This window comes from Taurulus bubalis (genome assembly GCF_910589615.1).
Source record: "Taurulus bubalis genome assembly, chromosome: 19".
Classification (NCBI taxonomy): domain Eukaryota; kingdom Metazoa; phylum Chordata; class Actinopteri; order Perciformes; family Cottidae; genus Taurulus; species Taurulus bubalis.
The window spans coordinates 20,430,542-20,452,665 of NC_136607.1; the positions used below are offsets into that span (position 1 = coordinate 20,430,542).

Here is a 22,124-nt window from a genome sequence, read left to right on the forward strand (position 1 = left end):
CCGGCTATTTAAAGACATTATTCAACACGAAGGACGCCACACGTTCAATTTCAAGACATTTATTCACATGTTTTTACACAAAACACTGTGCTGCCCTAGTATACCTATTTGTTTCCATCACGCATCTGATCTCAAATACCAGATTTAAGAGCATGCAAAATGAACAACCTGTATACTTCGTCACGAGTTAAAGAACAATTAAATATGCTTAAAGGGGAGATATTTATATGTTCTAAAGTGCAATAACAACACAATGCAGGCTGCAAACACTGCTATACGATGACATGGTCGTCTTCATCAGAAGTTAGATAGTACAGTGATGAACGAGTATTACGACGAGCGTATTCGGTCTAGAAAAATAATATTACACAAGAGGCGATATCAATCTGATGTGTTTCGGTTATTGTATATGAGCAGAAGCTGAGATGTTCCCTGCATCGCTGTAAACGTGGTCCCTCGGCCTCGGGGGTGTCGTGACTGGACGGGAGGATCCTGGACGGGAGCCGTGAAGTGTTCTCCGCTTATAAAACACGATCTCTGCAGAATGTAAGAAGCACTGAAGACGGAACGAGCGCACGACCCCCAGAGGGCTGGTGAGCTCTCGGCTCGTTTTACGATGTGTTTACAAGGTGTGTGTATGTGTGTGTGTGTGTGTGTGTGTGGGTGTGTGTGTGTGGGGGGGGGTCCGGTCTCGCAGGCCTTCGTTCCTCTCGTCACAGTAAAGTGCCTTCAGCCCCATCCTCGTCTCTTCATTCCAGCTGTGCCGGGGATGGACTTCAAGAAATGGGTGTAGAGATTGTAGCGCCGCATGGTTGCCCTTCCTCGGGAAAAATAAAACGTGAGACTGAAATAAAAAAAGCAATTCATGTTAATGATATATATGGAAGCCCGTTTCCGCAACAAAAACAAATTAAAAAAAGCCATTATGAGGTAAAAAGTCAGAATTTCGATAATTATTATCTCATAATTATTGTTTTTTGCGTACATATACAGGGTTCATACACATTCTGACCAATGGATTTCCATGACTTTTCCATGACTTTTAACCACATTTCCATGACTTTTGACTATTAACCAAATTTCCATGACTTTAAACCAAATCTCCATGACAAACATTTAGTGAAATCTGGGTGTAAACAGTAAAAAGTGAGTAAATGTAGTATTTAAACTAACAATGAGAACACAAAGCATACAGTAAACCTTAAATGACTCAAATGAATGAGACAATAGTTTGATTAAAAGAATAAACATTTATATAGATGCCTGTATGTATGAGTCTTTCTTTTAAAAGCATATTCATTATTTCAAACTAAATGAACGACATGAACACATGAATATAACACATTTACATGACTTTTACTAAACTTTGGGGATTTTATTTTTTTCAAGGACTTTTCCAGGCCTGCAAGTAACCATTTATAACTCCATGAGCGTAAGAACCCTGCATATATATTCCTCTTCCAGCAGGTTTTGTGTGGGCTTCACATATAAAACACCTGAGTCGATCATGAGTGCTCCTCGGCGCTGCCGCTGAAGGAGCGGCTCCGGATGTGGTTCCTCAGCTGCTCGATGAGCTCCGGGTTCTGCTGCTGGATCTGCTGGGCAAACTGTTGTCCCCTGGAAAGAGAGACGAGACACCTGTGTTCACCTGCCGGCAACAGCAACAGCTCACTGTGCAAATGTCGAATGAGCGGGTGAAATTAAATAAAAATGGCCGCTGTGGGGGGAAGACCAGAGGGCCGTCTCAGATTCTGAGACGTCCCTCTGGTCAGTGCGCAGCAGAGATCCAGCTTGCATGCTATGTTGGTACAATTTTGCCGTATATGACATCGTCCAAATAATGTCCAAATATGATTCTTGCCGGCAGTTGGGTGAGAAGATTGACACCGCTCTCGTGTCTGTGCAGGAAATATGAAGCTTCTGCCAGTAGATGGTTAGCCTAGCTTAGCATTAAGGGCCTTTACATACCAGGAACTTTTTTCTTCTTCATCGGATTAATGCACATGTCAATATATATATATATATATATATATATATATATATATATATATATATATATATATATATCTAAATATATATATATATATATATATATATATATAAATATATATATATATATATATATATATATATATATATATATATATATATATATTTACAACTGATGCTTTACTCGTGTGTACTTTCACACAGAATACAAATATTACGCGGCAAAAATAGTGGTGTGATTTTTCTTTTGCACCAATTAAAGGCATCAACCAATCACGTCGTGTGGGACGGACATATATATAAGTGTGCAACTACACAGAGCACTTCTTCCATTTCTTACCTTTCACAATAAAAGCCCAAAACATATACTCTCCTCACTGTTTACCAGAGGGAACTCAAAGTGTTAATAAGGCCATAAGAATGGAAAAGTCACCAGGAAGTGTTTTTTGTCTCTTTCATTATTACTGTACAGACCTGAGTGCTATATACATTTCCAAAAATGTTGAATTACTCCCTTAATATGTTATATTTAAACATGTATAACTCATTAAAACTCAATTTTCGAGTGCACTTACGCTTCAATTAAGCTGGAGATGTCCGACAGTCCACCCACTCCGGCTGCAGGACCCCCGACTGCATTGGTCATCATTCCTGACATCCTGACACCGAGACACAGTGAGGGAGAGTCAACCGATGTCTTTAAAAACCTGTGCACTCTAAAGGCAGTTCATTAGTGTTCAACACTCACAGCTGCTGCACTTGTTGGTTCTGCATCACGCTGGCGGCCTGTGAACAAATCAAACGCTTGAATCCTCTCAGACGTCTCCAAAGGACAAATCATTTCTGATCATGTTGGCAATTTTGTCAGTGAAACCACCCGGTGTCATCTTAGCGCCACATACACACACACACACACACACACACACACACACACACACACACACATCTCGTATCTCGGAGGCGGGCCTTTCCACGAGACAGTAACCCGGTTGATTAACGGGCCGACTGTCACTCACGGGACTAATTAGGGGAAATATTTGAGTCTAATCTTGGCAGCGACGAAACAAACATACGACAGCTGTCTCTCTGCAGGACAAATGTCTCTACACACACACACACACACACACACACACACACACACACACACACATTTATTAGGATTCATGCTTACCATGCTGATGAAGGCGGGGTTGTTGATTAAACTAGCCATGTCGAATCCCAATCCAGCAGCTATCTGTGGCACACATTCACAGACAGGTCCACTATAAACATTGCTCTGTAATATATATATATATATGTATATATATATATATATGTATATGTATGCGCTTCAATGGGACGTCCTGTGTGCTCTGACTCACTGGGCTGGTCGCCTCTTTCTGCTTCTGCTCCGCTACCTTCAGGTTGGACTTGTAGGTGTCGTTCTCGGGGTCTAACACCAGAGCTTTCTTGAAGTAGGCAATGGCCTCCGGATACTTGTTCATGGCCGTCAGAGCCAAGCTGGAGCCACAAATAATGATAGAAAAAGGACACAGGCCATTTGTTGACATACCGTAAAGCATTATGGGTCAGATTTCTGCTGGAGGAGAAACCCGACGGAGCTCACCCCATCCTGCCGTACGCCTTGCTGTAGGTCGGGTCGATGCCGATGGCTCTGTCACAGTCACCGGTGGCCTCTGTGTAGCTGCCCAGCTTACTGTGAGCTGCAGCCCTGCAGGGCGTCAGAGTCAGACCTTCATCACACACATATATATATATATATATATATATATATATATATATATATACACGTATATAAAGACACATATACATGTATATATACAAACATATACATACATGTATATGTATACACACATATACATGTATATGTACACACATATACATGTATATGTACACACACACACACATAAATACACATATAGTGTACATACCTGTTGCAGTAGTACATATGTAGTGTACATACCTGTTGCAGTAGTACACATATAGTGTACATACCTGTTGCAGTAGTACACATATAGTGTACATACCTGTTGCAGTAGTACACATATAGTGTACATACCTGTTGCAGTAGTACATATGTAGTGTACATACCTGTTGCAGTAGTACATATGTAGTGTACATACCTGTTGCAGTAGTACATATATAGTGTACACATATAGTGTACATACCTGTTGCAGTAGTACATATATAGTGTACACATATAGTGTACATACATGTTGCAGTAGTACACATATAGTGTACATACCTGTTGCAGTAGTACACATATAGTGTACATACCTGTTGCAGTAGTACACATATAGTGTACACATATAGTGTACATACCTGTTGCAGTAGTACACATATAGTGTACACATATAGTGTACATACCTGTTGCAGTAGTACATATATAGTGTACATACCTGTTGCAGTAGTACACATATAGTGTACATACCTGTTGCAGTAGTACACATATAGTGTACATACCTGTTGCAGTAGTACACATATAGTGTACATACCTGTTGCAGTAGTACATATATAGTGTACATACCTGTTGCAGTAGTACACATATAGTGTACATACCTGTTGCAGTAGTACACATATAGTGTACATACCTGTTGCAGTAGTACATATGTAGTGTACATACCTGTTGCAGTAGTACATATGTAGTGTACATACCTGTTGCAGTAGTACACATATAGTGTACATACCTGTTGCAGTAGTACACATATAGTGTACATACCTGTTGCAGTAGTACACATATAGTGTACATACCTGTTGCAGTAGTACACATATAGTGTACATACCTGTTGCAGTAGTACACATATAGTGTACACATATAGTGTACATACCTGTTGCAGTAGTACATATATAGTGTACATACCTGTTGCAGTAGTACACATATAGTGTACATACCTGTTGCAGTAGTACATATATAGTGTACATACCTGTTGCAGTAGTACACATATAGTGTACACATATAGTGTACATACCTGTTGCAGTAGTACATATATAGTGTACATACCTGTTGCAGTAGTACATATATAGTGTACATACCTGTTGCAGTAGTACACATATAGTGTACACATATAGTGTACATACCTGTTGCAGTAGTACACATATAGTGTACATACCTGTTGCAGTAGTACACATATAGTGTACATACCTGTTGCAGTAGTACACATATAGTGTACATACCTGTTGCAGTAGTACACATATAGTGTACATACCTGTTGCAGTAGTACACATATAGTGTACATACCTGTTGCAGTAGTACACATATAGTGTACATACCTGTTGCAGTAGTACACATATAGTGTACATACCTGTTGCAGTAGTACACAGCGTTCCTCAGGTCCAGCTCGATGGCCTTAGTGTAACACTCCACTGCACACCTGTAGTTCTCCTCCTTCATGTGATTGTTCCCTAAACAATAAAACATCAGATTGTTTACACACAGAAAGACGTAGAAGTAGATTTGTATCACCCTACAACAGTGGCTTGTTAGATTCAGTTCAGCAAACCTTTATTTTTTATGTCTGCTGTGGCAACGACAACATTATTAACATGTATTATAATTGACCTGGTATGGATATTACAATATATTAGAGCTGTGGTAAAGATTGACCATGTTTGCATGGAAAACATCAGAACTTTGTTTATTTGCATCCCTTTCTATCAATATCATGTTTAGGGTTTTAACCAAAATATATAGAAATAACAAAGATAAATGTGTGCTTTTCATTTCATGCTCCACTTTTCTGTCAGAGGTCAATTCTTCCCTCCAGAGCTGCAGATATAGCAACGGACGTGAATGAAGGAAGCGTCCCATTCACTGCCTGTAAAGACTCAAACTGCCGTGTGCTTCAAGCTCTTTGGTCTTCTTTTAAAACCTCCTCTGAAAACATACTTTATCCGTAAGCTGATCCTGGCTTCTCTCTGCGCTCTGAGTCTGAGAGAGACTTTAGTACAAGCACAGCTGCTCCAGAGGTGCAGGCGTCACACTGAGCTTCACCTTCATTCTTAAGTTGCTCTGCTCGTCCACTGTCCTCCGGAGACGGGGAGGTCTCTGGCACCGTGATGTTGTCGTTCTAAGCAAAAGCAAAATAGAAGAATCACCAGTGGGATGTGAAAGGACCAGTGGCTGCACCGGAAGCACCGGTGGACACCAGCAGCCAATGTCAGCCAGCATGGAGGTGAGACATGGAGATCATGCTAGTTACAAGTCTAGTGTTGACTGTGGACAATGCAACATGCGGTTATCTCCATGCTGATGCTGTGAGATGAGTTAACACGTTCACATTGACTCCGCCGTACGTGAGGCTGCTGTCTGGTTTCGTTTAGCTTTTTTTGGGTGTTTGTAATTTGTGATTTGTCTCTTGTCTGCTGTGAACTGTGAACTTTGTCTGTTGTTGTCTGTATGAGTCGGACTTTTGGTGAGAAATGAGTTTCCCCACTGGGGATTAATAAAGTTTTTCTAATCTAATTTCATTTAGCTGACTCTTTTATCCAAAGCGACTTACAATAAGTGCATCAACCATGAGTACAGACTCAGAATAACAAGAATCAAGAAAGTACAAGTAAGGGTCTTGGACCTCTATGGGGGTCCCAGTCACATAGCTGGACCCAGACATGGTCCACCAAGTCCGGGTAATGGTCTTGGTCTCTGGGGGGTCTCATTGACTCAGCTTTACCCAGACATGGACCACCAAGTGCAGGGTGAATTTCTCCAATAAAGTTAAACTACAAAGTGCTATAAGTAAGAGCTATTTAAGTGCTACTTAAGTGCTATTTTCTTTATTAAAATTGTAGTAGAAAAAGAAGTGTTTTTAGTTCACGGTGGAAGACGTAGAGACTTCCTGCTGTGTTGATGTCAATGAGGAGCTCGTTCCACCATCGAGGAGCAGGACACAAACAGTCTGACTTTGTTGAGTGTTTAGCTCGCAGTGACGGCGCTACGAGCCGATTGGCTGAAGAGTGACGGAGCTACGAGCCGATTGGCTGAAGAGTGACGGAGCTACGAGCCGATTGGCTGAAGAGTGACGGAGCTACGAGCCGATTGGCTGAAGAGTGACGGAGCTACGAGCCGATTGGCTGAAGAGTGACGGAGCTACGAGCCGATTGGCTGAAGCGGAGCGGACGTTGAAGCAGTGAACACACCTTCAGCAGGGAGTTGAGGAATATCTCCGTCAGAGGCTGAGGCACGGCGAGGTGGCCTTCACTGGAGCTGATCCTGAAGGTCGTCTCCAAACACTGGATCGCAACTGCAGCGAGCGGAGCATGGAGAGTTAACAGTATTATTAGTATTAGTATTATTATGGTGCTGCAACCAAAGTCCTCTTCATAATGAAACACACACTGCACATCGTAGACTAACTCCTAGTCAGTTGTGATTATTTTTGATGGTAAAACCGGCTCCTGTCTACATCGAGATAAGAACATTATGCATATTATATATGTCCCATATTTGTAAGGTACATGTGACCCACCTTCCAGGCTCTCCTGCTCGTCAGAATTCAAGGCGCCGCGATGTGTCTGATCTCGAAGGAACTGCACGATAGAGAATGCCAGACGCTTCTCCACTGCCATTTTTACCTTGAATCTGCTGCACACACACACACACACACACACACACACACACACACACACACACACACACACACACACACACACACACACACACACACAGGACGTCGTTTGGAGTGAAACAGAGAGGCACCCACACAGAAATCAGTGTATTATTCAGAGGGTGACACTTTATATAAGCGGATAAAACCAATGCATAACTAATATATGACAATAACAGTTTTATGAGCTAACAAAACAAGAAAGAGGATGAAGTCACTACGAGTCTTTTGTGATTAGTTTGCACTTAACGGGTCATCGGTTATTACATGCATTCATATCTACATGTCACCAGATTAACCGGAATATCGTTACAAAGAAAAGGACATTTCAAACTGGTGCATCAATGTGTGTTCTAAGAGAAATATGTAGATGTTATGTTTTAATTCAAGCATTTCATTATCATTAGTAATATTCATTACTCGAGCACCTGCTTCATACACTTATTACCAGGCATGTGGTAATATTTATCTTGTTGAATCTAAAAAAAGTACAATATAGTCATCATGGGTAATATGGTTATTAAGCAGGGCTGGACTCTATTGAACGACCGCCCACACAGGATTTCTGGTACATTAATGTATGCATTCGTTAAGTAATTTGCATATGATACATGAACTGTTGCAGTTTTGTCTTGTTTTATGAGCTCTAATATAGTGGAGCTCTGGTACCCCTCCTCAGTAACGTGTATTAAATCAAATGAAACCACAAACAGCAGATTGTTTGTCCATGAACACATTCATCCAGCCGTGTTATTGTTCTATTACAGCCAACAGACACTAGAAAGGAAGCTGCTGTGCGTCTGGTTCTTGTTTCCAAGACAACACGCAGGAGGATGAAAGCAAAACAAGAAGATTCTCCTTCGCACCAACAACAAGAAATGTGTTTCATTAAAAGGATTCATGTTGGAATATGTTCTCCAAACCATATCCTGTAGCAGCAGCAGGGGGTCAAACCAGGCCGCTGTGTGGATTGATATGCTGTACATGATTTAGGGACACACACACACACACACACACACACACACACACAGAGACACACACACACACACACACACACGCACACACACACACACATCAAGTCCATCACGTGCTGATGCCGTTTGGGGTTGCGTTGGTTTGGGTCTCGCGCAGCCACTCCTCCCTCTGCGCGTGTTGACGCGCGTAAACGCAGCGATGCAGAAGCTGTGATGTAATAACGGGAGGCGATATGTGCATGTGCTCATTATACGGCCATTATATATATATTTATATATATTTTGAACACAATGCATTCAGGAAAACACCAGCAATGCCGCCTGCAGTGTGTCATGCATGAGAGCTCGTGCAGCTCGTGGGATGCTGGCTAAAAGCATCACACGCGTCTGTCAGCGAGGCAGCAACACAGGCGCGAGGACAGGGACAGGTCGACCCCCACATACCCCCACATACCCCCACCCTGCAACCTTCAAACAGCAGCCAGCCCGTGTATAAATAACATTGTGTCCCCCGCCCGCCTACCTGAGCTCTTCTCCAGCTGTCTGCTGCTCACGGCGTCATGAGGACTTGTGTCGGATGTGTTCTGCTTCTGCGCCTGCGCACTTAATAGCGGATATAAGAAGCGTGTTTTTTCTCTCCACGCAGCTGTGGGCAGAAGGGACTGAGCTGCTCGAGGTCGCACTGAGCTACAGTAAGAAGAGAAGAAAGTGTTGTTGAATTTTTATTATATTATTACATTATTTTTTTGCACGGAATTTAAAAACCAGCCGCACATGAACCCGCTTGCATGTGCGCACTACTCAGGGTTGTAGTCTGCAGGTATGCGTCAGGACCCAGTGGATCTCTGCCATGTTTATTAGACTCTGCATTGCTTTTTATTATTTCCTGTTTATTCTATTTACCACCTCTTAGCCGTAAACATGTGTGTTGCAGCGCCGCGGCCTCCTGACCCCACTTGCACTCAAAGAAATGAATCACTGAGATGTTTATACCTTTTGGCAGCGCTTTGCCATTCAGCTGCCTTGCAAATTATTCCACGCTTTTATGTTCCTTCTTGGCCATGAAACTGTGCACTAAGTGGGGAAAGGTCCCCACTCAGCATGGAAGACATGCGCGGCACGTTGGTAGTGTTGACCTTGAGGAATGTATTGCTTACAGGAGGCCCGGCCCACCTGTCAGGGTCAATCCGAGGTGCAATACTGTTTTTAAACGTTGAGGTGGTGGGTGTCTGATTCCTCCCAGCGTCTCTACGCCTCTCCTGAGAATGACCATCCGGAACGGGAGCGTGCTCTCTGCCATGCACTGCTCTCACAAGGCCAACGCCCTGCGCTGGGACCTGACCCCGGATGACATCCGGACCAGGACAGACGGCCTGATGGCCCGGGTGCAGGCGGCCTACGACGACGTCGGCTCTCTGCAGATGGAAAGTGTTTCCGTTGAGAACACCCTGAGAGCCGTGGCTCACGCCAAGCTGGATTACGCGTGTAAGTGTTCCGGGCGTTTGCTGGTATTCTGCATCGTCAACAGACAAACACAGTCTGTGCAGCCGAAGCGCTCCGCATTCAGCACATTCAATGAGCCTCCCGTTGCATTAAAGGTGACATGGTCCTGCATTGTCATGAACTTGGTCCGCTTTCCATGTGCCAGTGACCTAGTTTGACTACGAGGAAGATCCAGAGGCTATTTCAGCTTCAGGTTTCCACTCCGCTTTGGGTAGCCGGGGGGAGCGTCGCTAGACGCTGCCCGGAAACAGAAGTTATACGTTTTCCAAAGGTGAAAAAGACAGAAAAATAGAGGGAGTTCTGCACAAGAATACATTTAACAGTTTAACTCTTGCAGTGAGGGTTTTATTAGGTCCATTGACTACAGTTACCATCGACGCTGATGGGGCATCCACATAAAGAGGTGGGACACTTTCCCCTTGAACTACAGCACCAAATGTGTCTGAAAACAGTCCACATTTCACCTGTTACGACTTTACTTATTTGATATGCATTAGAATTTATAACACATTTATGCACAAAAACTGTGTTGAGTGTTTGTAGTGAAACGCTAATTTACAACACCTGTCCACAGGAGGCTTTTATTTAAATATATATAATAAAATAAAAGAGAATACATCCATAAATACATACATAGATATACACACACAGTAAAGTGTGTGTTACAGGGGTGTTAGGTGTGTGAACAATGTTGTTTCTCTTTTATCCATGATCTAAAACCTTTTTTAAAGCATTAAAGTTGTATTTTCAGTTCCATTGTTTGGGTTGAAGTTGCTACAAACTTAAGTGCCCAGGATTTAGTCTCCACAGGATGAGTTGGTAATAAATATGTTATTAACGGGCTAGTTACAAAGAAATGGACGTTTCAAACTCGTACATTTGCAGAGTAATATGTTGATGTTTTCATGTGTTTTCATTCAAGCATTTCATTATTATTAGTAATATTCATTAGTCAAGCACCTGTTTCATTTCCCAATATTGCACAATCCATAATAACGTTCATGATGCATTATTTTTCTTGTTTTCTCCTTGTGTTCCCGCAGCATCGCTCCATGTTCTTGACTTCCCGCAGTTTGTGTGTCCTTCTAAAGAAGTCCGGGCCGCGAGCACAGAGGCGGACAAGCGGCTGTCTGAGTTCCACGTGGAGATCAGCATGAGGGAGGACGTGTTCCAGCGCCTCACAGCCCTGCAGGTACTGTGGATGTACACATCACTGAAGGTTGAGGGGATTTGAACCATTTATCACAGTGATCACAACAATAGATTTCATATTGGATGTCAGAGGACTGAAGGGTTCAGGTCGTGACCTCGCGTCCGGTTCCCATTTAGCCTCGGAAAGAAATGTAATCTGCTCCATTCAAAAAGGTGACCGAGGCCAAATATTATTCCACTGACATGCATCATAAGATTAATGGAAATAAGTGGAATTAATGAACAAAGTGTGGTCGTCTGTATGTGTTTAACAGAAGAAGCTCCCAGACAACCTTTCACCTGAAGAGAAGAGACTCTTAGACAGACTTGTTACGTTAGGCAAGCGGAAAGGACTGCACCTGTCTAAAGATATACAAGAGGTATGTATATATATATATATATATATATATATATATATATATATATATATATATATATATATATATATATATATATATATATATATATATGCAGTATGTACTTCATGTTTGACCGTATGCACTGCAGGTATACTACATTAAAGACTTGTGTGTGTTTTTTAAAGATTAGTTGATAATTTGTTAAGTCAAAGCAGAGGCTTTTATTTTGAAGTTTGATTATTGGGCGACTCTCCTTAACTCCATAACTCATTTCTTTCTTTTCTTGTCTCTCCCAAGGAAATCAAAAGAACCTTCAAGCTTATAAGTGAACTTTCCATCGAGTTCAACAAGAATCTGAACGAGGACACTACCTTTCTTGTCTTTTCTGAGAATGAACTGGGTAAGCTTATTCTGCAAATGCTATTTGAACGTATGCGCTGACTATTTAATTGATGTGGTTGCCCTCCTCTTGTGCAGGTGGGCTCGCTGACAGCTATCTGAATGGACTGGACAAGGCGGCAGATGGGCGCTATAAAGTGACGCTTAAATCTCCCCATTACCACCCTCTGATGAAGAGGTGTCACAACCCGGAGAGCAGGAGGAAGATGGAAGCGGCTTTTAACAGCCGGTGTAAAGAGGTAACTGGAGTCTGATCATGGAGCCGCGTGTTACAGCAGGACGCCTCTGCTTTTAACTCCAGTAGATGTGCACCTGCAGCCGTATGTGGAGAAATAAAGCCACTTATACTTATGTTGCTATGCTTTAACGTTGTAATCTCTAAGATTGAAGCCATTCAGTGTGTTTGCATTCAGTCAATACATACCTGTATACCTGATAGTCATGTGGAGTCCACCATTCAAATTGCCTACTTGCACATAGGAAAAGATGTAACCCGGCGTTACTGTTTTCCTATTTGATCTAATTGATATCAGCTTTATTAGCTGTATTAAATTACTGCAAGTGCAAACCGCTTTGCTGCAACATTAAAAGCGTTTGACTGGTGAAACAGGAGGCGGCTTCTCTTGGGACGCAGGAAACCGTCTATTGGACCAAGTGGATCAGCATTGATCTATTTTAATTTTTTCAGTGGATCACTTTTAAAAAAAGGCCAATTATTGACTTGACTTTAAATAAAAGAAGGCGTGTTTGTTTGGCTGCATCTTTGACATGTCACCACACACACACACACGCGTGCACACACACACATGCATGCAACGCGTCTGTAATTAAAGATGAAGAGAAAAAATAACGAGAATAACTACAAGAGTGAAACGCTATACCTCATGCATGTAGTGAATGTTGCGCCACATTCCCCTCACATGTAGTGTAACATGAAACAGGAGGTGGCTCCTCTTGGGAAGCAGGAAACCATCCATTGGACCAAGTGGATCCGCATTATTTTTTTTGACTTTTGATTGTCTGCTCCATCAGCTCTTGTATTTCTAAAACAGTGTTTGTTACCGGTCAGAAATGAGCTGCTGTCAAAGACAAAGACAAAAGACAAATGAATTACGTGCCCCGTCAGGTCCTTCCCACTTTTCCATGACCTCAATGGAAACATTTCACGAGGGTCGAGGAAAGATGTGAAGGAGAATTCACGAGGACTTAGGAGCCGACTAGGAAGTTGGATATTATCGGTATTGTCTCCTTTTTGCTTTTAAGAAAGGATGGTCCAGTGTTCCCTATGCTAAAGGAGATAGGAAAGGAAGCATTGAAGCACTTTTTCCTCAGCATGTTCTTAATTCGACCAGCTCTTCTCATGCCGGCCACAAAAAGACTTTCTACACCACATGCATTCGCTGATCTGCGTATCTTATTTCTTCTTCTTCTTCTTTTCCAGGTAAACACAGCGATCCTTGAAGAGTTGCTCCAGCTGAAGGCAAAGGCCGCAGACTTACTCGGCTACAGCTGCCATGCAAACTATGTGCTGGAGATTAACATGGCCGGGAATGCAAGCACAGTGTCTGACTTTTTAGGTATGACACCTTTGACACCTTTGACATGTTACCACTCGGGCACACACACGCACACGCACGTGCACACACACGCACATGCACACACTCATGCAACGCGTCTGAATTTAAGATGAAGAAAAAATAACTAGAATAACTACAAGAGTGAAATGCATGTAGTAATAACATACAGTGACATACAGTAACAGTAACATACAGTAACATACAGTAACAGTAACATACAGTAACAGTAACATACAGTAACATACAGTAACAGTAACAAACAGTAACATACAGTAACATACAGTAACAGTAACATACAGTAACATACAGTAACAGTAACATACAGTAACATACAGTAACATATAGTAACATACAGTAACATACAGTAACAGTAACATACAGTAACATACAGTAACAGTAACATACAGTAACATATAGTAACATATAGTAACATACAGTAACAGTAACATACAGTAACATACAGTAACATATAGTAACATACAGTAACAGTAACATACAGTAACAGTAACATACAGTAACATATAGTAACATACAGTAACAGTAACATACAGTAACAGTAACATACAGTAACATACAGTAACAGTAACATATAGTAACATACAGTAACAGTAACATACAGTAACATACAGTAACAGTAACATACAGTAACATAGTAACATACAGTAACAGTAACATACAGTAACAGTAACATACAGTAACATACAGTAACAGTAACATACAGTAACATACAGTAACAGTAACATATAGTAACATACAGTAACAGTAACATACAGTAACAGTAACATACAGTAACAGTAACATACAGTAACATACAGTAACAGTAACATACAGTAACATACAGTAACATACAGTAACAGTAACATACAGTAACAGTAACATACAGTAACATACAGTAACAGTAACATACAGTAACAGTAACATACAGTAACAGTAACATATAGTAACATACAGTAACAGTAACATACAGTAACAGTAACATACAGTAACATACAGTAACAGTAACATACAGTAACATACAGTAACATACAGTAACAGTAACATACAGTAACAGTAACATACAGTAACATACAGTAACATACAGTAACAGTAACATACAGTAACAGTAACATACAGTAACAGTAACATATAGTAACATACAGTAACAGTAACATACAGTAACAGTAACATACAGTAACAGTAACATATAGTAACATACAGTAACAGTAACATACAGTAACAGTAACATATAGTAGCAGTAACATATAGTAACATACAGTAACAGTAACATACAGTAACAGTAACATACAGTAACATACAGTAACATACAGTAACAGTAACATACAGTAACAGTAACATACAGTAACATACAGTAACATACAGTAACAGTAACATACAGTAACAGTAACATATAGTAACATACAGTAACAGTAACATACAGTAACAGTAACATACAGTAACAGTAACATACAGTAACATACAGTAACATACAGTAACATACAGTAACAGTAACATACAGTAACAGTAACATACAGTAACATACAGTAACATACAGTAACAATAACATACAGTAACAGTAACATACAGTAACAGTAACATATAGTAACATACAGTAACAGTAACATACAGTAACAGTAACATATAGTAACATACAGTAACAGTAACATACAGTAACAGTAACATATAGTAACAGTAACATATAGTAACATACAGTAACAGTAACATACAGTAACAGTAACATACAGTAACAGTAACATACAGTAACATACAGTAACATACAGTAACAGTAACATACAGTAACATACAGTAACAGTAACATACAGTAACATACAGTAACATACAGTAACAGTAACATACAGTAACAGTAACATATAGTAACATACAGTAACAGTAACATACAGTAACAGTAACATATAGTAACAGTAACATATAGTAACATACAGTAGCAGTAACATACAGTAACAGTAACATACAGTAACAGTAACATACAGTAACAGTAACATACAGTAACAGTAACATATAGTAACAGTAACATACAGTAACAGTAACATATAGTAACATACACTAACAGTAACATACAGTAACAGTAACATACAGTAACAGTAACATACAGTAACATACAGTAACATACAGTAACATACAGTAACAGTAACATACAGTAACAGTAACATACAGTAACAGTAACATACAGTAACAGTAACATACAGTAACAGTAACATATAGTAACATACACTAACAGTAACATACAGTAACAGTAACATACAGTAACAGTAACATACAGTAACATACAGTAACATACAGTAACATACAGTAACAGTAACATACAGTAACAGTAACATACAGTAACATACAGTAACATACAGTAACAGTAACATACAGTAACAGTAACATACAGTAACAGTAACATATAGTAACATACAGTAACAGTAACATACAGTAACAGTAACATATAGTAACATACAGTAACAGTAACATACAGTAACAGTAACATATAGTAACAGTAACATATAGTAACATACAGTAACAGTAACATACAGTAACAGTAACATACAGTAACAGTAACATACAGTAACATACAGTAACATACAGTAACAGTAACATACAGTAACATACAGTAACAGTAACATACAGTAACATACAGTAACATACAGTAACAGTAACATACAGTAACAGTAACATATAGTAACATACAGTAACAGTAACATACAGTAACAGTAACATATAGTAACAGTAACATATAGTAACATACAGTAGCAGTAACATACAGTAACAGTAACATACAGTAACAGTAACATACAGTAACAGTAACATACAGTAACAGTAACATACAGTAACAGTAACATACATTGGTGTGGCTCAGGATCGAGGTCATGCATCACCGCTGAATGCCTTCTGTCGGTATCTTGTCCTTTCAGGAAGATCTTTAAATTGAAACATGTCATGACGTTATCATGAGAAAACATACTAAACTCCTGGTTTTCCCCGCGTCACAGACACCTTCTATGAAACCCTGAAGCCCGTCGGCGTGAAGGAGAGGAAGTACCTCCTGGCGCTGAAGAAGCGGGAGTGCTCCATGATGGGCTTCCCGTTCGACGGGCAGATCCAGGCCTGGGACCTGCCCTACTACATGAACCAGGTGGAGCAGTGCAAGTTCGCCGTGAACAAGGACAAGCTGATCGAGTACTTCCCGCTGGACGCGGTGACGGAGGGCCTGCTGGGGATCTACCAGGAGCTGCTGGGCCTCACGTTCACGCGTGTGGAGCGCGCTCACGTGTGGCACCAACACGTCACGCTGTACTCAGCGCGGGACACGGAGACGGGGGAGGAGGTCGGGCAGTTCTACCTGGACTTGCATCCGAGGTAGGGAATGGGGCTTTCTTTAGGGCCACGGCTGTGCTTTTTCTGACCAACATATTTTCCATTCAAACAAAAAAATAAAGCAGCAAATCCCAAAACTTTTTGTAAAACTGGAACTAAGGAATGTGTGCCGATTTTTGCTTGAATTGATTTGAATTCATCAAAAATTGCTGCACAGATGTGTCTTCTTTTTTTGTTCTGTCTTTCTTTCTGTCAATAAATGAAGTGGCGACACTGCAGGTGAATCTATGTGCAAATGATGCTTTATCTTATCAATATATAAGATAATAATATGATATATTATATATGATAATAATATGTGATACATTGCATACATTTGCTGAACGAAAAACTGAACATCGGATACAGCCAGGTTAAAAAAAAATCTTACTTTTGCTGACTTTGTTGGATTATTTTTTATTTTTACAAAATCTGTTAAATAAAAAATCATCATATTTGTAGGAATAACATGTTGTATAAGTCAGGTTATGAATGATAATGAACAAAACCATCACAATATACAGCAGATGGGAATTAAACTGTAACGCTTGCTGTATTTAAATGCTCCTGAAGCTAAAAGAAACTGAACACATTTAAAGTGATCCACCATTTAAAAATATGTTTTGTCAAATAACAAACATTTTACAACACGCCAACAAAATAGGGCTGAAAAAATTTAACTAATAGATAAATGAGACATTTTCTAATGATAACTTTGAGGGAAAATATAGGAGAAATCTCATATAGACTCTAAATTGCCCTAAATTGGAATAGTCTGAAAGAAAAGATGTTTTGGAAGAAAAATGGCCCAAAATCTCAAAATTGACTCGTGCCATCAAAAAAATAAAGAAACACCCATGATGTCTTCCCATCACAGTAAACTGTAAAAACAACAACAACAACAAAAAAGATCGATTTTTTTGGTTTGTAATGTTATTTCTTTAAGACTGGCCTAAAAACCTTTTTATTCAGGAAGGCATTTTTTACCTCCTTTTACCTGTTGATTCAAACTTTTTCATTAGGAGTTGCTTTAACCATGTTTAAATGTTTTTATTTTTGTTTTACAATATATTGGCTCTGTGGCACTCTGAGTTTCCTCTAATAGAAAAGTGCGTATTTATTATTATTATTATTTCAGCCTTGCCGTGTGACACATGCGCGCTTCTCTTCCAGGGAAGGGAAGTACGGCCACGCCGGCTGCTTTGGGCTCCAGCCCGGCTGCAGAGGACCCGACGGAGAGCGCCGGCTTCCCGTGGCGGCCATGGTGGCCAACTTCACCCAGCCGCTGAAGGGCTGCCCCTCCCTCCTGCAGCACCACGAAGTGGAGACCTACTTCCACGAGATCGGTCACGTGATGCACGAGCTGTGCTCCAAGGTACGGCCGCGGCGAGACGCACCAGCGGCAGTTTTCTTCATATTTTGCATCATTGAACGACGGCGCTCGAACCTTTTTTTGTTCCCGTGCTGGTGTCAGACCGCTTTCTCAGAATTCAGTGGAACCACGGTGGAGATGGACTTCGTGGAGGTGCCGTCCCAGATGCTGGAGAACTGGGTCTGGGAGAAGGAGCCTCTGAGGAGGATGTCCCGGCACTACAAGGACGGCAGCGCGATCCCGGACAACCTGCTGGACAAACTGATCGCCTCCAGAGTCGCCAACACGGGTCAGACACATTTATAGAAGAAATCATAATAATAATATAAATATACAGAGTCCCTGCTGACTTGTGTGTCCTCTTCAGGGATGATGAACCTGCGCCAGGTGCTCCTCAGTAAAGTGGACCAGTCTCTTCACACCAGCCGGCGTGCAGACACAGCGGAGGTGTTTGCAAAGCTCTGCTGGGACGTCCTGGGGGTTCCTGCCACGCCAGGTCGGGTGTAGCGTTAGCAGCACTAGCAACGGTAGCACTTCAGGGCAATTTTGGACTATTTAGCGTATATTTGATCTGATATTGTATCAGTACTGTGTGTATTTTAATCGTCTCACATGAGGATGGGAGAAAAAATTAAATGCAATCTTTAGAGTTGAAATATAATCAAGATTTTGTATTTTAATTTCCTCTATGAAACGCTTGCAGAGGACCTTTTTACAATTTTTTTTTTTTTATTGTTGTCTTTCCCACAATGCACAAACAAACACAAGACAAAACAAGGCACAAAAAAAAAACGTATAGGTATTTCAGATAGAGATATCAATGGCATGTTCTTGTTACTGACTGTTCCTCAACAGAGAACCAAAACATAACAGTAGAGGGAGACAGATATGCATATGCACAGATAGATACATATTATACCACACAAATAGGATACTCCCACATTCCTTGAAAGAAATAAAAGAGAGGACCAAAAGAAAAGAGAAAGATGACGGTTCTTATGTCTGCAGGCACCAACATGACGGCCAGCTTCAGCCACTTGGTCGAAGGCTATGATGCTCAGTACTACAGCTACCTGTGGAGCGAAGTCTACTCCACGGACATCTTCTTCAGTCGCTTTAAAAAGGAAGGCATTATGAATCCAAAGGTGGGCGTGGCTATTCTATTACCCCATATACCCAATAACCCGTCAGCATACATCTCATTGTATGTGAAACACGTCTCCATCAGGTTGGGAGGGAGTACCGACGGGTGGTCCTGGAGGCGGGCGGCTCTGTGGACGGCATGGCCATGCTGGAGACCTTCCTGGGACGCGGCCCGTGCCAAGAGGCCTTCTTCCAGTGCAAAGGACTGATCAAGGCGCAGGAAACGCAGACGCAGACATGTACCTTTTTATGGACCGGGCAACAGGTGTTTGATCGTGACATTAAATAGCCGTTTGTTCTATTCAAGTGTCCCACAGTAAGCCACGGCAGAAGACGAAGAGAACGAAGCGGCTAAATGGAATTACTGCTGGAGTTATTTTGCACTTTTGCACTATTTTGCATCTTCTGTGGGGGAAAAGCCTTGTTGTGACTGCACAGCTGCACGTTATCTGCACTGTACGAATGATTTTTTTTAAGTAGTATTTTTAAAGATCCCCAAAAGCTGTTGTACGCAAACACAGTTGTCATCGCCTCTTTGGAGCTTTATTGCCCCGTTTTGCATCTCCCTCTTAACGGCTGAAGGAGACGATACACTACATTTGTATTCACGTTACCGATGTTTTTATTGTATGTATTTACAGATATACCCATGTCAACGCTGCAGAAAGATGTGAAAAAGCACAAAGTCTTACAACTGCTTATGTTACGAGGCAACATGGCTTCCAAAGCCTTACAGAGAACGCCTGTAGTCTTAGTTCCCTCCTTTTAAAAAGGAATCAGGCCACTGTGATGGAACAGCTCCAGAACTGGATTCAGAAAACATGTTCATTCCCATGTTGTGGAAGAAGAGGGTTTAAATGTGTTTGGGGACCCGTTTAATTAAAGTTCCCATGCAAAGGAGTAAAGTGCCTCCTTGTCCACCAGGGGGCGCCACGTGATAGCAAATGTCTGAGTGTGTTTTTAACAGAAAACAGAAAAAAACATGTTTGTGTTATCGTTGGCATAACGCCTTCTACGATGTGAATTACTATTTCTTATTGATTAAATAAAAACATGTACTAGTGGCTGCCACGAAGGCTCGAGCCGTTTGAGAATGCTGAAAGTCCCCTTATGTGTACATGTCGATTTATTTAATAAAATATCTTATTTTTTTGTCTACTTCTGGTCTGTGTGAATACCTGGAACCAGAGAGAGAGAGAGAGAGGGGGGAGAGAGAGAGAGAGCGAGATAAGGAAATGGTTTGAGGGCGAATTCACTTTTAAAGTGTCCGGGCGGAGCTCATTGAACGCATCATCTCTTTGAACGCATCATCTCTGGGGCTCGGTGGAGGGGGACTTCAGGCGGATCGTCTCCGTGAAGCCGCGCAGAGGTCGCAGAGAAGCAGAGGAAGAGCCGCCGCTTCACGCACGAGCCTCCATGAAGCAGAGGACGAGTCCAGAGCTCCAAAACATGAGATTATGACCGAAAACACCTGGGCGCGGCACTCTTCAGAGGAAACGGCCTCTCTCTGCCGGGAGCGCGTTCGCAATTTTGTATCTTTTGTATTTCCTTGCTGAATGAATATCGTGGACATTTTGGATTTTTTGTGTGTGTGTGTGTGTGTATGCTTTTGTGTCATTAAGTCTTAACCAACTGAAGGGACCCCCCTTCCTCTCCATTCCTTTTTCTTTCTGTCGCCTTCGGCTATTTTTGAGTGAGAAATACTTTTTGCTCGTGAAGACAATTTGGGGGACGACGACGTTGAGCAACTTGGGCACGGTTCTGCGCGTAATGGGCCAGCTTCGAGCTGCTCTTTGAGGGTTAGCTCGCTGTGCTAACACGAGCGAAACCCGTTTTCGACTCGTTGCCCCTCCGGAGCCGAGCTGCGGAGCGAGTGCCCGCTTCTCGACACCTCTTTTTTTGGGGGATATCAGTACCTTTTACCCCCCTCCTTCCCTCACCACCAAACCGGACACCACTGCACGAGCCGCGGACTCGACAGTAATCCAGGTGAGTCTCTTTTGTTTGCGCAAGTTACCGCTCCTGTGTGCGGGGCCCCTCGCTAACGCGCACGCGAGCTGCGCAGCGTTCACGTCCCATTCTGACGCCGTCCCGGGGCTCGAGTCTCGCGGATTCATTCCCTCGGTTTTAACGTACATTTTAAGGCCTTTTTCGTGTTGTTTTATGTGTTGACTGGTGTGTCCACGTTCCTGTTTTTGCCGGGATGCGTTTTCTAAATCGGGAAGGAGAGATCCGAGCAGCTGTCCGCTCCACAGCTGTACGCTACATGGCTGCCCCCATTTTTTATTTATTTTCAACGTTGCTTATTATCGATTCGGAGCCTCCAGATGATCCCAGTGCGATTTAAAAACTATCAGGCAGTAACTTGGAGGGTTGGTGGGGGATATTTCCAGTGCCAATCCCGAAGTAGCGTCAATGTAGCGTCAATGTAGCGTCAATGTAGCGTTATCAGCTGCAATGCAACAACAGCAGCAGCAGAAGTCGCATCTTTTGTTGCCTTCAGCCTTCGGATGGAGGATCAGTGCCTGGTCGGTCAACATATCGGCGTTTTCGTTTTCTCACCACTTCACTAATCAGATTACGACCCCCCCCCCCCTACACAGACACACACACACACACACACACACACACACACACACACACACACACACACACACACACACACACACACACACACACAC

At 41.8% G+C, this 22,124-nt stretch overlaps 2 protein-coding genes across 2 annotated transcripts; one reads left to right on the plus strand and one right to left on the minus strand.

Annotated features, from left to right (window-relative positions):
- Positions 1-719: 719 nt before the first annotated feature.
- On the minus strand, positions 720-7,554 carry sgtb (small glutamine rich tetratricopeptide repeat co-chaperone beta; the record flags this gene model as incomplete). The annotated part of the gene is made up of 11 exons (XM_079235318.1): positions 720-844; positions 1,497-1,617; positions 2,565-2,648; positions 2,738-2,775; positions 3,161-3,223; positions 3,351-3,489; positions 3,596-3,700; positions 5,292-5,391; positions 5,981-6,056; positions 7,126-7,229; positions 7,455-7,554. 10 exons carry the CDS (start codon positions 7,552-7,554, stop codon positions 1,506-1,508), a joined length of 921 nt encoding a protein of 306 aa, XP_079091444.1. The 3' UTR covers positions 720-844; positions 1,497-1,505.
- A 2,113-nt stretch (positions 7,555-9,667) lies between these two features.
- On the plus strand, positions 9,668-20,544 carry nln (neurolysin (metallopeptidase M3 family); the record flags this gene model as incomplete). Its single annotated transcript, XM_079235261.1, has 13 exons — positions 9,668-9,687; positions 9,810-10,051; positions 11,113-11,261; positions 11,536-11,640; positions 11,917-12,019; positions 12,097-12,257; positions 13,460-13,595; positions 16,565-16,931; positions 18,102-18,303; positions 18,403-18,589; positions 18,668-18,796; positions 19,309-19,445; positions 19,529-20,544. The coding sequence occupies 13 exons, from the start codon at positions 9,668-9,670 to the stop codon at positions 19,730-19,732; spliced, it is 2,142 nt and encodes a 713-aa protein (XP_079091387.1). The 3' UTR covers positions 19,733-20,544.
- Positions 20,545-22,124: the final 1,580 nt, after the last annotated feature.